The following is a 16,747-nucleotide window of genomic DNA, read 5'->3' as shown; positions in this document are numbered from 1 at the left end:
CAAAGTATAAACAAACCTGTCGTCTTTCTTGATCTTTCTCTTTGGCTTTGGCGATCCTCGTGGTGAGGTTTTCCAATCATTCACGGGTAGTCTATGTGAAGATCGAGAACCACAGTTTCCAGAGGATGACGCCAGACTGGCCACCTCATCATCAGGGTCACTGAGTCATACACAACACAGAAATGTAGACAGTAAGTCAGCTGCTGTAGCCTCTAAAGCAGAGTTTAGACCAGGGGTGGGCAATCTCAGTCCACGAGGGCCGGTGTCCCTGCAGGTTTTAGATGTGTCCTCGAACCAACACAGCTGATTTAAATGGCTAAATTAGCTCCTCAACATGTCCTGAAGTTCTCCAGAGTCCTGGTAACGAACTAATCATGTGATTCAGGTGTGTTGACCCAAGGTGAGATCTAAAACCTACAGGGACACCGGCCCTCGTGGACTGAGATTGCCCACCCCTGGTTTAGACCACTTGTTGTGGAATCAGCTGAAAAAAAAGTCAATAAAATCAAACCATTGCTGCGCCTTGAATGTGCAGCGCTTTATCATGAGTTTGTTGCTCATGATAAGGTCCATTCTATTGCCTGTTTCATTTGCATAAACAAATAGATGGTGGGTTAATGTATGTTACCTCTGCTCGGCTCCAGCGTCCTGACTGTCATTCTGTGGCAGGTGATATGAGCGTCGATGGTAAGGTGAGCTCAAGTGTCTGTCCTGTGACTCCTCTCTTGAACTGCAGCAGGCATATGAGACAAACACACCAATACTTAAATTAATAAAAAAATAAATAAAAATCTTCACAATGCCATTTTCATTGCAACATAGCATGACAACCTGATGTGTACGTGAAACTACCTGAACAAAAACCAGGGGTTCTGAATGTTTTATACACAGAGAAATCAAAACAGGCTTGTGAAATGTTTCACACAGGATGGGGGTTCAAGTATTTATATGTTAGATTACACACCAGTCAACAAGTCCGTTGTCCCTGAGACTGTTCCTGGTTTCTCTGGTGATATCTGGAGCAGCTGGCCATGGTGTGTGGCTAACGTTGCCATCTGAGGACCCTCCTCCTATCACAGGATTTTCCTGTGATAGCGCATTCTCAAGCAGAGATGGTGTGTGACTCAGTCTGGACTCAGACTCTGCTGCCCCACCCACAGGCCCTTCTGCACCTCCAAGTTCAAGGGCCAACAAGCTGTAACACAATATATATTGGCTTATGTAATTTAGAGAGCATTTCTGGACTGGGAAAATAAAATATAAAGCCAACACAAATGTACATACATTAAAACAAGAAAGTGAAATGAAACTGCAGAATCAGAATCAACAGTAATTATGGTTATGTAAGGTTATGGAATAAGCAAGCTGTCAAACTGGTGACATGTACAATGTTTTCCCATTACAAACACATTACCATTTACCATATCGCTTGCACAGTGATCTTAACTTTGACATTATTACCATTGAAACAAAAAGAAAGAGCTGAGGTTGCGTTGCACAAATGATAACACTTAAGTGGATTCAAAATAGTTTTAAATGTTTCCACAACTTTTTGTTGTCTCTGTATCATTACAACATCCACACAGCTCTGACTCCACTGACATATAACCAAAGCTAATCTAACATTACGCACATTAGCCAATCAATGTCCTAACTAAAACATTTCTTATAGTATAATAAATGCCATCAAAAAATAAAAGCAGGGTTGCACAGATGCAGGCAGTGCAGAAACATCCCCCTGCAGCCAACGACAGAACAGTTAGCATCTGCTGCAGGGAGTTATCAAGAGCAGCCCTAGTGAGGAAATAGAACTGGTCAGGGGCTGCTTATATCTGAATTTGATGTCACAAATGGCTGCAAACATGAGTGGCTCATTGAGAGAAATTGTAGGATTCATGTGGAAAAGAAAATATACAAGGAGATTGTCTTTTCTCACACCCTGTGCTCTAAAACAGTGAGGAAGATGGTTTTACATAATGTGCTACTACCCTAATCAAATGGAGTAGTAAACATAAAAAGTGTCAAACTTTAGTTTAAGTGGATCATAAAATCTCAACACTATTATTTCTGCATGCTTTTTAATACTCCTAATCGCTTTTTAATTTACATACCCGCTGTTGCTGGCTGAGCGTGGTGAGGTTAACAAGTGCAGTGCAGAGGCGGCAGAGGCCATGCTGTCTGTCTGGAGGGCAGAAAGAGGCAAGGGATCCAAGCTGGACACTAGTCCACGCTGAAGCTGCAGGGTCTGAGAGGCGATCTCTGGCATGTCCTGGGACATGGCTGTGGATGCTGAGGAGATGACGTCAGGGGAGCGGGCTCTAGTTGGAGATGCCAAAGGTGGCAGGAGTGGAGGATCTAGAACCTGAGAGCTGTCGAGTACCAGAGGACCACTAGGGGTTGCCAAAGCCTGGATATGGAGAATAAGAGTTTATTAAAATAAGTCATGTCATGAAGAAAAGGGCAAGGTTAGTTGAAGTAGGAGAGTGGTTTAGATCATACCTGCAGGCTCTCGAGTCCGGGAAGTAGCACAGTGGAAGCAGCTCTTGGGCTGCTGGTGGAGGCAGAGAGTGGCAGCCCAGTACTGCTGTTGTCAGCCCTGTTAGGACTCTGACTTGCATCCTCCATAGCTCTGAAAAACAAGCATACATATTCCCAAATGTAACCAAAACCAAAACAGTAGGGAATTATTTGTATTCAGCTGTTAGAGATAAATGGAGTCTTTAAAGTAAACAAAAGATAACAGAGGCTTATTTTTTATAATTAACAACTGGAGATAGAAAACAACCCAAAATCATTTGTCTTCATCCCTGGCTTATTTGAAATAAGTACAAATCTAAAAACTCCACATCCTGGTAAACATAATCTGTAAGAACAGCATTCACCAACCCAAACTGCATGTTATAAGGACACAGATGATAAAATATCATTTGTGATATCATCTTCACACTTTCATATACTAAAATTTTCCGTTTTCAAATGAATATATAGAGAATTCTTAATTCCATACCTGTTTGTTGAGTCAGAGTTGCTGCTTATAGCTGTCACAATGGTCAGACTGCTGGCACTGCTCCCCGGAGATGCTGGTACCTGAAAGGATGACAAAAAGATGATCTTCAGGCAGAAAATATGATAGAAGGTTTGGATAATCACTGTTCAGTGTTTATAAATCGGTTTAACTGAAGCGCATTGCAGATAAGTTGGGTGTTTCACATCTGAACCCCATTCGCAATGATTATATTTATCCAATATTTTATTGACTTTATTCAACTGGGACTGTAGAAGGCTGGGAGACGGTGGAGGGGTGTCCCTTGACTGGGTAACTGGTCCATCAAGGGGCTAACACAGTGTAACATTCAAACCTACAGCTAATTTGGACTCACCAGTTAACCCAACATGCATATCTTGAGACTATGGAAGAAAACCAGAGCATCCATAAAAGCAAAGAGCTAATAAGGAACAATTTGTCCTTTTGTATGTTATCAGCTTTTCTTTCAGTGCATAACTACCGTAGTCCTATTTAGTTTGCACTAGTGTGTATTAACAGGGTGTTGAGTGCTGTTGCCAACTATAGATCAATATGTGGGCGAAGGTGCTATTCACCGTGTGACAAATCAAAAGAAGACACATGGTGTTCATTTGCTGAAGCTGTAACGGTTTTGGTCGTTCTGTAAACTTCAGAAATTTTTTAGACTCATCAATTTTCTTCTCATCAATCTACACAGAATATTCATAAAGAATGAACAAATACAAGCTTTTTTAATACAAATTAACATAACTAATCTATATTACAAAACTTGCAATTAATATCCAATGCCCAAAGATGGTTATCAATTGTCTTTGAGATGGTTCCTCAAACTGACTGGAACCCACTGGTACCTAACTACATTCAACACCTATGAGTTTAAAACTTATAGCTCACAGAACCAAGCTGTGTGGTTGAGAACAAAGGTGTGTCAGGGCAAAGACTCAAGAAGATTTGCTGTTGTCATTGCTGCCAAAGGTGCTTTAATCAATTATGAAGTGAAAGGTTTTAATAGATTTCACTTCATAAAAACGAACTGAAAGGTATTAATTTGCAATAATACTTTTGCAAATGTAATACTTAAACATTTTTTGTATCTTGTGGAGTATTAGGTCTAGTTAGATGAGGTAAAAAGAATGGAAAAGGTTTGAAAACTTTCTGACTACAGCGTAAGGATAAGTTCATACTGAAGTGCTCGGTGTCATGAAGGCATCAGGAGTCATCAGCTTGGGCATCACTCCGCTGCCGGTGCCTGAATTTGACAGGAAGTCTGAGGGAGCAGGAAGTGATGGGATCTTCCTTAGATCAGTCTGTGAGCCACTTCCTGAATCCTTGTCAGAGCTTTGATCAGTGAGATGATCTGAAAACCCAGCTGGAGACATAAAAAGTGAAATTACTTCCATTTTGTGGCAGAATTTGATCTAAAATAAATAATTTTTAAATGATGTATAAGCAGATATAAATAAATTTGATTTCAAAACTAAAGTAAATTATTTATGAGAGAAGACTAGAGGTGGACCAAATGTGGAGTAATCATACAAGTTGCCTTATTTTCATTGAATTCGTCCCTCTCAGCATAAATACTAAATCCTGTCAGTTAAAGAAACTGCTATCTTACCCAGACCATCCTGAGAATCTGAATGAGGAAGGAAGGCCGCAGAGTTGGAACCAGCATTGGGCTGAAACCAAATCTGAACATCCTGCAAACTCCTGCAAACATATAAATGTAGAGACATTAAACAAAATTACTAATAATTACTGATACTGCCATATCATACCATGTGTAAAATGAGCAGCAAGCTGCCTCTGCATTGACGACTATAGTATCTTTACTCCAAATAGAAAATGGCACACTTGTCAGTCTTTCATTTGGGTTGACTGCTTTCAGAGGGTGGATGGGTACAGAGAGACGTGGTATACAGCACTGTTTTAACAAAGAACAATTACATGCTATATGTCCTGTCCTTCTACAGAAGCTTTCCAGTACAGTAGATTTTTCCACAGCACCGACCCAGTGTTGGAAAGAAATGTCAGCTCCAACACAAGAGACTGACACTAGTCACCAAGTACACAATAAGTGTGCACATCTGCAAGCAATTCCATGGAAATATACGGAGCTTGCTGACTGGATGAAAGGCTCCTTTACAGAAGAAATCCAATAAACTTGGCTGACAGCAGAATTATGAATATGTTAAACTGAGCGTGGTTGCCCATTCTATTCTATTTTCAAGAAAAAAATATTACAACACAACAATATTAGTGAGTCCTATAAGAAAGTTAATCACTGGTGTGTACTAGGAAAAAAAGCACATTTTGGTCATTCAGTGTGCATATAACTGACCGCCTGTAAACCAAGATGTCCTGTTAAAGCGTTAAGTTAAAGTGACACAATCTTAACACTTTTCACCAAAAAAAAAAAGGAAGAAAAGAAGAAAACTCACTTGGTGTGGACACAGTAGAGTTTAATCTGGATTCCAGATTTGGACTCTGTGGGTCCTTGAGGGCCCTCTGGAAAAGATACACATGAAAAACATGTGGCATTAATGAGGAACAAACATATTTAATTTCAACTTTGAAGATGGCTTAAAGCACAAAAAAAAAAAAAACAATTCCAATGTGTGTGTGCACATGTCTATGCACATGCATGTGTCTATGTACCTGTTGTCATGCTTTCACTCTCCTCCTCAGCAGGAAGGACCTCAGTGTGCCGCAATCGACACTGGGTAACATCACGTACCCCAAAGCTGAGCACAGGGTGGGTCAGCAGGAACTCTGACACAGCTGTGAAATTTGCCTTTCCTTTCTCCAAGTCCTGTCGCAGCTCCATCACATATAAAACCTGCAACATCAGCCAAGTATGAAACTAAGCTTAGGAGGAAGTGGTAACATGGGTAGCCAAGAAAGTGGCATTATTCAGGGACTTTCACAAACAGAGCAGGTTTCCTTGTACACTTGATGCGTGGTCTTTGATCAGTGTGTCTAGAAAGGTAGTTAATTCAGGATTTGTATCTTTTGTATTGATGAAGTGTGCCAATTAATTTACACAAAGTGATAGAAAAGTGAGCACTTTAAAAAGGGGGTTGCACAATATGATTTCTCACAATGATTACTTGCTTAAAACCTATTTTAAAACATTTGTGCTAACCTTCCTTTGCACATCAGTGAGGATCAGATACTCAGCAGAGAGGTCCAGGCTGGCCTTGAGGCTTGGCAGAGTCGATGAGTTTAATGGATCAGGGGAGAACCTTTAAGAGAAAAGTACTGTGAAATTAGTATCTTTGTATGCTGTCCTTAAACAAATGGTTTCAGCTAAAATATCAACAACAGTCATCACCAAATGTCTTCAGTACAAGAATCATTTTACTTTGGGACTAGTAAAAACCCCTTTTGTGGGCCTTTCCTGGGAGACATTTTTTTGCTTTTACAGAGCATTACTGTTAGACCAGGTTTGTACACCAAGGCCAACCAGCCAGATACTGGTTTGGAATAATGTTTCCCTTAAGACGTGAGCTTTTTTTTGACCATGTCCTGATTTCTTTAAGGTGTACTGGAGGTGTGCTGAGGTACTGAGGGTGCAAGCAGAAAAAAAAAAAAAGAGAACTCACAGCTGTTCACGTTACATTTACTAACTATTCTTATACATGCTTTCTGCCATCCCATGCTACATTTATAATAACGGTTGAGAAAAATATAAAATGACTAAAAAATAATTAGTGCTTTCAGCGTTAATTTTGTTAAAATGACGTTAACGACATAACTGCATTAACGCAGCAAATCTCCGTTAGCGAGTTAATGCGGCTCCCCCCGTGCGAGGGGCTGCGCGGCACTAACGCGTTAACGAGCTAACATTAACATCATTTTAACAAAATTAACGCTGGCAGCACTAAAAAATGTATTTCAAATAATAGACACCTGATGGTTTGTAAACAGGTCCAGGAAACAGTGCACCACATCTTCAACTCCTGGTTTTGGTCAGCTCCAGTTATCAGAAATCGCCAGAAAGGAACCCTGTAATGAAAAGTAAAAGGGGACAGAATTGTCAATGAGAAGAAAAAAGACATAGAGATGCACTTGAATAAAAACCCACCAGGACAGCCTGTGATAAATTTGCACTTTGAGTTTGTGTGTGCAGACTCACTCGGGATCCTGCCTCTTGTGGTTGTCACAGAAAAGAAGACAGGAGAGAGGACGTCCTCCATGAGGCCGCAATTCATGAAGACATCTATTTTTAAGGAAAAATGCAAAAGTGAATAAAGGGCAGAGGTGGGAAAACCACATAGAAGAAAAGGAAAAAACAAAGTGGTAAACCATTTAAGAATTAATTAATTGGTTTGCTTACCTGGGTTTGTCTTGCCCGCCTTCTATGTATATCTGCCAGAACTTGATGTATCCATCATGGCTGGCTGTGGCTAACACGGTTCCATCTGGAGAGAGTGCGCCTTCACTGACTCTCTGGATAAACCAAAATTAAACAATGTTCATAGTCAATAATGCAACAATTCTCAGGAAACGTGAGACCTTAAGTACATTAGTTCCAGACATTTTGTTGTACAAACCAAGACAATGAAATGTGTCATGTTTATTTCAGAGTTTTTCATATGAAAATGAAGTCCCACCTGGGTATGCCCCTTGACTGCGATGAGGCCCTCCTTTACTTCTGTGGCATCAACAGGCCAGCTGCTGTTGTTGGCTCTCAAGGCCTCCAGATCCCATACCTCAGCCTAGAAAAGGGGAAACAGTAAAATTAGAGATGAAACATTTCTGCTTTTTCTGCAAGTGTTTTGTGTTTTAGCTGAGACACAGGATTGTATTGCTCTGTCAGCTAAAAATCAGTGAATGAACAACGACGTCATTATTCCTCTGTGGGCAACATCACACTACTTTTTAATGTATGTAAATCTATATATATTTATCAAATTTATAACAATGTCCTAGTGTAGGCAACTGAGTACTCAAAGTTTTATTCTATTTCAAAGTTCATTGGCTTTTCATCCAGCTCAGACAAACATATCTGTGTCAAACATTTATACCCTGTCTTCATGTAGAAGAGCCAAAGTTTGACTGGCATCATCCTGGTTCTCCTCATTGTCATCCTGGATGAATGGACACCAGATGAGGCGACGATGGGAATTCAGTGGAGTGTTTTCTGGCCGTCGGATATGAACTACTATCTGATCTCTATATAAAACATGGGTTAAGGAAAATGGGAGACAAGAATAGTTTTGGAATTCTTTCTGTAACTGTGACAAAAGCAGAGGTGAAGATCAGTGTAATCTTTAACTTGCTAGTTTAGAAGCAAACAGAGGTAACTAGGTAGTGAAGATACAGCCTTCATTGGCAGTATCCACACACACACAGACACGCATTCAGTTTCTCCTACATTCAGGATACAGTATCTTGTTGGCAGTGTAGGTGAGCTGCCAGACCATCAGGTTGCCCGCTTCATCTACACAACCTAACAGAGATGAATCAAGGTGGGCGAAAGCCAGATCTGTGACGGCCCCGGTGAATCCCTTCAGTAAGGAACGCTCACCAAACTCCAAACTGAGGACACGAACCATAGCATGATTGTTGGCTCCTGAGGGGGAAAAAATGCCCAAAGATAAACCAAGGAGCCTTTGTTATTATAGCATTGAATACACAGCAAATCCATTGAACAATGTTGTAAACAACCATAGTATAAATAAAAGTTTAATAAGTGGTATGAGCAACATTTTCAGCCCTTTAAAGTAATGGACTACAATGCATAGTAATTCTGGTGGAACATATGAAACAGCTCAACTGAGCCTTGAGATCAGACCGTTCATAGTTTCCCATTATGCACTTACAGAACGTAACTGCCTTTATGCAGCAACATGAATTATCAAAGAGCTGATTAGCTAAAACAAAATTTATTTTTTTTAAAATGACACAGAAAAGGAGAAGAATTGTTTTTTCTGCACAGCAAAGGACATCCTTAGATCTGTCAGACCAGGGAGGGGAAAAAAATTTATCTTTAGTCTTTATGCTGTGAAAAATTTCTAAATTGTGTGTGCACACCACTCCCAGAAAAACCAAGAGTAGATTGGAAAGCAAAAAGAAAAACATGCAAGAAACAACATCGGGGATCAGCAACAGAGACCAATTACTTTAACCAGACCACAACCAGATCACTGTCAAGCAGTGTGGGTACAGGGGAGACTGATGCTGAGGAAACCATTTATAAGGACAAACAATTTGGCAGCTAAAATTAAATTTTAAAATGAACATGCACAGAAGGATTTTTGGAGATTTCGAGTGCATACTCCTTCATAGTAGACCTTTACGCCTTCATAGGAATAAAGGTAGGTCTGTTCAGTCAAACCAGACAGAATATCAGATTGCTCTGAAAGTAAAGTTTAATATTCTGTCTGAAGTACAGTCTGAAGTATACAGAAGGATTTTGAATGCAAACTTATAAAGAAATCACACGAAATGTTCAACCTCCAACCAAAGAATATCTTGTGAAGACTTCACAGAGCGCTTCAAAAAATCCAATCAAAGAGCAACTTTGGGATTCATTACTTCAAAATGAGCTTGGATACTAAATTAAAAGCTCTGCAACCTGGAACAAAGAAGAAACCTGTGTGTGTGTGTGTGTGTGTGTAATATATACATTATCATTATTTATATTTATTTTATTTATTTATTTATTTTTTTGGGGGGGGGGGGGGGGGGGGGGGACTGCGCATACAGTGCTTTAAATTGGGTCTGTATTCTAAAGCCACATACAATAATGTTATATCCTAAATGTCTGTGGTAGAAGCTCGTGTTGGATTATTATACCCCTCTTGAGTTTAAAGATGATTATGATGATTAACTTTTAGGAGCTGAAGCCACTCAAAAACACTGTACCTCTGATGGCGTAGGCCAGGAAGGCATTGGACACAGCTATCAGTCTGCCGTAATAATACTTGTGCTCCCAGTCGTACTTAGCAACAGGCTGAATCTTCACCTGAAAGAATCACAAAAAAAACATTGAAAACAGATGAGTAACCTCTGAACAAAGTTAATAAGGAATTAAAAACTGACAAGGCAAAGAACCTCAAAAGCTGAAGAAAGTCTAAATGATGCTTTAGATGATCTGTGTTTTTATAACTGTACAATTCCATTTTCCATCATATCATTTTCTCAAATTATGTGAAAACCATATCATTTGATAATGATATGACATTTTATGAAATGTTATAAAAAGAGAATAGGAGACTATAGTGCTCATAAAAATTAGTTCAGATATCTTTAGATAAATACTGTAGCTTATCACTTGTAAAAAAGAAAAAACAAAAAAAACAAAACACCATGTTGAGTCATCACAGATACAGGCTCAGATAAAAATAACAGCCACAGTCAGAAGTACTGACTGTCTCCAAATTTCTCATTTGTTCTCTTCACCAGAGCTGCCAGGTTGTAGCTGATGATTTGGTTTCTTACCTTGTTGCTGCCTCGAGCCTTGCTGTTGATGCTAGAGTCTTGGCTTGCCACAATCTCCACATTGTTAGAAGTAATTGGAATACAGGTAGAGCCATCATCACCAGAAAGGCAGCTGAAATTGCAGCACATTGATTCAGTTAAAAAAATAAAACAAAACAAACAAACAAAAAACTCAAAAGTCCTTATAAATATGACACCACTAAGCAGGTTAAATGAGAAACTCACATTATCTGAATCTCCTGAGCACTGCTGAGATCTGTGGAGATGGGTCTTGTCGATTCTGACATGGTTGACCGGTCAGTGCTCCCCAGAAGGCCTGTTCCCAATAGCCCATTCAGCTCTCCATTAAAAGATGGCTTTCTACCACTTTCACTTGAATTTCCATCTGAGAAAGACAATGAAAGTAGGAGATCCAGCAGCTGCAAAGAGCTTGTGTTTGTTCTGGGTCTTCCTTACCAGCTTACTTTTGACTCATCTCAGAGCCTGACACAATCATGTCACTGATGCACAATTGTACAGTGATTTTAGACTTTGCAACAAAACAATGAGTCACATGCAGTCTCATAGTGATACACACAATATTCATTACAACGTGTAGGACAATATTTTTTTAACCTATATTTTCAATGGCGATCTATTAGGCTCATTTCCAGCACATATTTTTCTGAGGCACTCTAAAGGCACTCTAAAATTATGCTTATTTATGTTCTTATGATTGGCAGCTCCTCTCAAACAGAAGAATTAACAGCAGGCAAATGGGGTTTGTGTGCTCACAACAAGACGTGTGTCTGATATTACCATATTAAAAATATCCATTCCTACTGACATCATACAAAGCCTAAAGCAGACAAAACTTTCCACATGTAGATTAAACTGAGTCTTACCGTGTGTTCACACCGAACGCGATGGGCGCGTGAAAAAACGCCAAAACGCCCCTAACTTGACGCCTGCACATTCGCGACCTCTACGCGTGTCCAAGAAAAATCGCTCGCGCCCCAAAATATCATATTTTCACGCGCGTGAACCGGAAATGTGGGAGGGATGTGGGAGGAAGTTGTGCTAGACCGGTATCTTTGAAAGATGGCAGCTGTCGAGCTAGCGCTTGAAGAGAGAGTCTCCCTTCTTTATTTACTGTGGAGAGCAGAGCAGCGGCGTAAGAGACGTCCTCGCCGTACCTGGGTCCATCAGGTCCTCGAGACGCGTGATCAGTTTGGTGAGTTTCACCATTTGCTACAGGAGCTGCGCCTGGATGACGGCAGATTCCAGCGATATCATCGCCTGTCACTCGGCCAGTTTGAGGACCTGCTTTCCCGCGTCGGTCCCAGAATTGCCCGCCTAGACACCAATTACAGGCGCTCAATTCCACCAGCAGAGCGCCTGTCCATCTGCCTGAGGTTAGTAAAAGTGTTTAATACGGTAGTCCTGTAATGATACCTGCGCTAATATATGCTAAACCATCCATTTATACACTGCTAACATGGATGTGCTATGCTAAGAGTGAATGCTCTCGGTGTTTACCGATAGCAAACTGGTACGACACGACTTCACAATATTTGTAGTGATACACTGACGGTCTCATCAGGTCCCGATTTAATTCGATTTATGCTGTTATCAGTGTTTGAATGATAGCATGGCTGTGGTGTCATAGGTATGCTCTCGGTGTTTGCTGATATCAAACTTGTACTAGGACCAATGTGGGTTAACCTTTGTAGTGATACTCACTCCTTTTCACATCTAGACCTGGTTTAATTCTGGGATAGTTGAATATTTGTTTAAAATCACGGCAGATTGTTCCAGATTATACCAAATATATATCATGTAATTATCCTTATATTTACAAAATTTTCTATGCAAGATTCATGTTTTGTAATTTCTATAATGTATTTTGTAACTGAAGTACACATAATACTCATTTTGAACACTGTTGTCCAGGTTCCTTGCCACCGGGGACTCCTTCAGGACCATCGCGTTCAGTTTTCGAGTCGGTGTGTCCACGGTGAGCCAGATCATCCCCCAGGTAGCGACGGCCATCTGGGACTGTCTAGTGGACGATTTCATGGCTGTGCCTTCAACTCAAGACTGGCGGTCCATTGCAGAGGGATTCCAGGAGCGCTGGAACTTCCCTCTCTGCTGTGGAGCTCTGGATGGGAAGCACGTCCAGACGAAGGCACCCCCCAACTCAGGATCCATGTTCCACAACTACAAGGGAACTTTTTCCATTGTTCTCCTTGCGGTTGTGGATGCAGAGCATCGCTTCCGCGTCATTGATGTTGGGGGGTACGGGAGGACCAGCGACGGTGGTATCCTGGCCAACTCCACCTTTGGTCAGGCTCTTCGGGCTGGGACTCTCCATCTGCCTCCAGACCAGCCTCTACCTGGTGGAGAACACCGTGGAGCCCAGCCCCACGTCTTTGTGGCTGATGAAGCGTTCCCGCTGCGGCGTGAGCTCATGAGACCTTTCCCTGGACGCCTCCTCCCTTTACAGAAGAGGGTCTTTAATTATCGCCTTTCCAGGGCCAGGATGATAGTGGAGGGTGCCTTCGGTATCCTCTCCTCACAGTGGAGGTTGTATCGGCGCGCCATGGAGCTCCGTCCTGAAATTGCCGAGAAGTGTGTGAAGGCAACGTGTGTTCTCCACAACTTTCTGCGCTGTGTGGACGAGAGAGGGGCACCTGCTGTGGGAGGTGTGGCGCCTGCTGTGGTGGAGCCGTTGCAAGGCCTGGGTCGTGTGGCAGCAAACAACTCCTCCAGAGAGGCTGTCCTGGTGAGGGAGAAGTTCATGGCTCACTTCTCGGCAGAGGGAGCTGTGTCTTGGCAACCAAAGGAGTAGCCTGTTTGAAGTCTGAACGACTTCCCCACAACGGCTCTTTTAAGAGCCACCCACAAACCTCTAAAGAGTGTTCCTGTCTTTTTAACATTTTCTTAATGAATGGAGCTCTATTCCAAAATAAACTAACCTCTTTTTACTCTGCAACTTGTCTTCACTATGTTCCTATATACAGTGTGGTGCAAAAGTTTGGGCAACCTTATTATTAGTGTCTGTGAAGGTTCACAGTCATTATTTTCCTGTATGAATCGCTGTTACAGTAAAAAATGTTACTTACATATATCATATAGGAGACACACACATTGATATACACTACATATTTATGTTATTCCTCTTTTTTTGTGTTGCCAATTTATGCACCTGCTTCATTTAGTTTAAAGTTATTGCACTTTCTGTAAATCCAGTGAACTGCATTTCACTTCTCAAATATCACTGTGTGTCTCCTATATGATGTATTTAACTGACAATTTTTATTGTGACAACCAACGATTTGTACAGGAAAATAATTACTTTTCACAATGTTGCCCAAACTTATGCATCCCACTGTATTAGTATGTTTTGTTATTGGTGTAATATGAAATAAATTCTACTTTTGTCAAGTCCGGTGCCAATATTTGCTGTGTAGTAGAACAAAGACATTTGTCAGTATAAATGTTTATTTGATAAAATATATAAATTCAGTAACAAAAGGATAAATATATGACATCAACTATTTACAGACAGACAGGAATAAAATATACAAATTCAGTAACAAAAGGACATAAATAACATAAATATATGAGATCTAACTATTTACAGAGAGACAGGGATAAAAAGGACCCAGCTTGGAGTGGAAGAGCCTCAGGGAGAAGGAGGAGAAACATAAGAACATTGTTTCTGCCCTGGAGAGCTGCTGCCTCATCAGTAAACTACTGATCATTAGGGTCCAATGTTTCCAAATTTAGCACAGCTGTGCTGTTTTCAAAAACTGATTTATAAATTTGGAATTTCACGAATTCTCGTGTCTGAGGCGGCATAATAGGTAGCATCGTATAATTCTGGATGATTTGCCACAGCACTGATTAGTTTCTCCTCCATTTTGAATGCAGAATGAATGGCTTTGGCTGGATCTGCCCCTTTGAACTAGGTAACAGCCATGTCACCAGGCTCCTGATTGGTTGTCGCGGCGCGATTTTACGCTGGAGTTCAGATTTTTCCAACTCGAGCGGGGGAGGCGAAACGCGCGTATGCACAAAATGCAACACATAAACTCACGCGCGTGGATTTTTTCGCGAGTCAAACGCCTGAAACGCCCTACACTCACGCGCGTTTCTGGCGTTTTTGCGTTTTCGCAACGCCAAAACGCTTCCGAATTTTCGCGGGGGCCGCAATCGCGGGTCAGCGCGCCTTTCCATTGACTTTACATGTAAACCTGACGCTCCGCCTGCCTCTATCGCGTTCGGTGTGAACACACCGTAAGTAAAGAAAAGTTAAACCAAAAGAAATGTTTAATCTAGGACTGGATTTAAAGCATCCCTGGGAAACAGAGCCTAAAGTTTTAGACAAACAAAGAATTCAGGTCGTAGTATGTTATGTATTTAATACTTCTGATCTGATTCTCCACGGTTTATAAGCATTTACTAATGAAAAAGGCAGCAAAGTAAAGAGACGTTAAGGCGTAATATATGCTCCTTTTCCATTCTGGTGTTACTTCAAAGTGTGCCGAAACGGTCAACAAGTAGTGTACTGGTCTGAGAGTCCAATTTCTACACCTACCCCCAACATAAAATACTATGACGTAAAGATAATTAAGGCTAACACAGGTGCAAGATACTGAGTTCCTAAAATCAGCATGTCTTCTTCACACTACATGATAAAGTTGCCATGCAATACATCGCAAGTGAGACAAACAAACACACGTGAATTGGTGTTCCCAAATTAGTAAAGTAAGTCCACCCTTCTGCGCAGTTTGTGGGGGCTTGTTCACACCAGTTAAATGCCTCACATTAATTAAGGACAAAGGTATAACCACTTTTATGGCTTCGAAGTAAAAACAGCAAGTTAATTTCTACTAGACGAAATATTTACCTAAGACACGCTTTTTTACACCAAAAAAACAGATACACACATACGCTAAGCTCCTAACCGAGCTAACACTGAGGATGATAAAATACTTTACGACGCAGTTAGCACTCCAACATTACGACGACCCGATACACTTTCGCGGCTCCGCGGAAATTAGTGTTAAAACAGATTCAGTGTGATTCAACTGTGTTTTCACGCAAAAGCTGCAGTTGACCCTGACTTCGTTTCAACACAACTAAGCGACACACATCACGCTGGCTAAGTTATTTATTTAGCTAACTAGCATTCAACTAGCTTCTGCGGCCTAAACCAGCGCAGGCGCTTTCGCTCACGGCCCCCACTTACCGGTGCTGTTCCCGGGGCGGTCGAGCTTGAGGATGTCCCGAAGATGCTGGGTTGCACCCTCGATGTCTATATTAGTATTGGACGCCATGGGTGAGGGAAAGGGGAGCTCGGGTTTGTTCAGGGGGAAAGGATGAATTTTGTTTCCTGCGATGCTGCTGTCACTGTTCACCCCGAGCAACCGTCTAAACTTCCGTTTCGTCCGCGCAATGGATTCCGACTTGTCATTGTGTCAGGTCAATGGTTCCCACCTCGAACGCTACTGACGTTCATTTTTTCCACGAGAAGACACCAGTCACTAACTTTGTTAGATATTTGAGTTGAATTATTATTATTGTCCTTATGAATTTTTTGTTAGTTTTATCAACGGCGTCGTACATGTCTCCTTTTAGCAGCTGTTTTTGGTTTGGTTTTGTGTTGTGACATAACGCTTTTGATCATATCAGACCAGCAGGCGGCAGCTAATAAAACCTTTATGGTCCCTAAATGTCAAAATGAGCAATAAATGTATGCATGACATTGTGAGAATGACTGAAAGAGGGTTTCTCACTGAGGCTCTCTGGTGTTACAGAATCTGTCTCTTTAACTCAGGGTGTACTAAACATCATAATCTCACAATGAGACATTTCCTCAGATGACCGATAATTTCAAATTATATCTATAATTTCGTTGGGCTGGTCTTAAAACGAACCAGGGTCGTGCTAAATTTGTTTTTACAATTCCTAGTGTTGTTTTTAAACACCCTTCCAAATTTAACTGAATTTTGCTAGTTTGGTTAATTGGTTATTTCTTGGTAGTAAAAACATACCGTCATTTAGACTGTGCAGACTTTAAATACATGGTTTGAAATGTGAATTTACACTGAAACGACATGGTCCCCTTTTAAAAACAAAGTCATAAAATGATGGACACTGAGCATCTAGCTGACCTTCTCTTAATCATCTAAACAAGAAAAAAAAACAGCCTAAGGACAAAACTAATATTAACATTTACGAAAAGTTTATAATTAAAGAGGCACCACAGCATGATATGGAAAGACAAGG

At 41.0% G+C, this 16,747-nt stretch overlaps 1 protein-coding gene across 2 annotated transcripts in view; it reads right to left on the bottom strand.

Moving 5' to 3' along the window:
• The window catches only part of edc4 (enhancer of mRNA decapping 4), a 33,452-nt gene extending 16,774 nt beyond the window's left edge, over positions 1–16,678 (bottom strand). Inside the window, exons 1-21 of one of the 2 annotated variants that reach the window (XM_026172957.1) lie at positions 15,708–16,678; positions 10,697–10,856; positions 10,472–10,583; positions 9,896–9,995; positions 8,414–8,600; positions 8,053–8,200; positions 7,639–7,743; positions 7,362–7,474; positions 7,161–7,244; positions 6,935–7,030; positions 6,168–6,267; positions 5,681–5,861; positions 5,464–5,530; positions 4,641–4,732; positions 4,210–4,394; positions 3,008–3,087; positions 2,500–2,629; positions 2,112–2,407; positions 965–1,195; positions 629–730; positions 17–160 (exon numbers count right to left, since the gene is read on the bottom strand). In XM_026172957.1, the coding sequence (XP_026028742.1) occupies positions 17–160; positions 629–730; positions 965–1,195; positions 2,112–2,407; positions 2,500–2,629; positions 3,008–3,087; positions 4,210–4,394; positions 4,641–4,732; positions 5,464–5,530; positions 5,681–5,861; positions 6,168–6,267; positions 6,935–7,030; positions 7,161–7,244; positions 7,362–7,474; positions 7,639–7,743; positions 8,053–8,200; positions 8,414–8,600; positions 9,896–9,995; positions 10,472–10,583; positions 10,697–10,856; positions 15,708–15,795 (2,801 nt within the window). In that variant the 5' untranslated portion in view covers positions 15,796–16,678. Of the gene's footprint in view, positions 1–16; positions 161–628; positions 731–964; positions 1,196–2,111; positions 2,408–2,499; positions 2,630–3,007; positions 3,088–4,209; positions 4,395–4,640; positions 4,733–5,463; positions 5,531–5,680; positions 5,862–6,167; positions 6,268–6,934; positions 7,031–7,160; positions 7,245–7,361; positions 7,475–7,638; positions 7,744–8,052; positions 8,201–8,413; positions 8,601–9,895; positions 9,996–10,471; positions 10,584–10,696; positions 10,857–11,355; positions 11,599–15,707 lie in introns of those variants that run through there. The other variant, XM_026172958.1, reaches the window with a different exon arrangement.
• Positions 16,679–16,747: the final 69 nt, after the last annotated feature.

The sequence above is a fragment of the Astatotilapia calliptera genome, chromosome 7, assembly GCF_900246225.1.
Source record: "Astatotilapia calliptera chromosome 7, fAstCal1.2, whole genome shotgun sequence".
Classification (NCBI taxonomy): Eukaryota; Metazoa; Chordata; class Actinopteri; order Cichliformes; family Cichlidae; genus Astatotilapia; species Astatotilapia calliptera.
The sequence above is the reverse complement of the archived record's forward strand: the minus strand, read 5'-3'. Positions and strand labels throughout refer to the sequence as shown.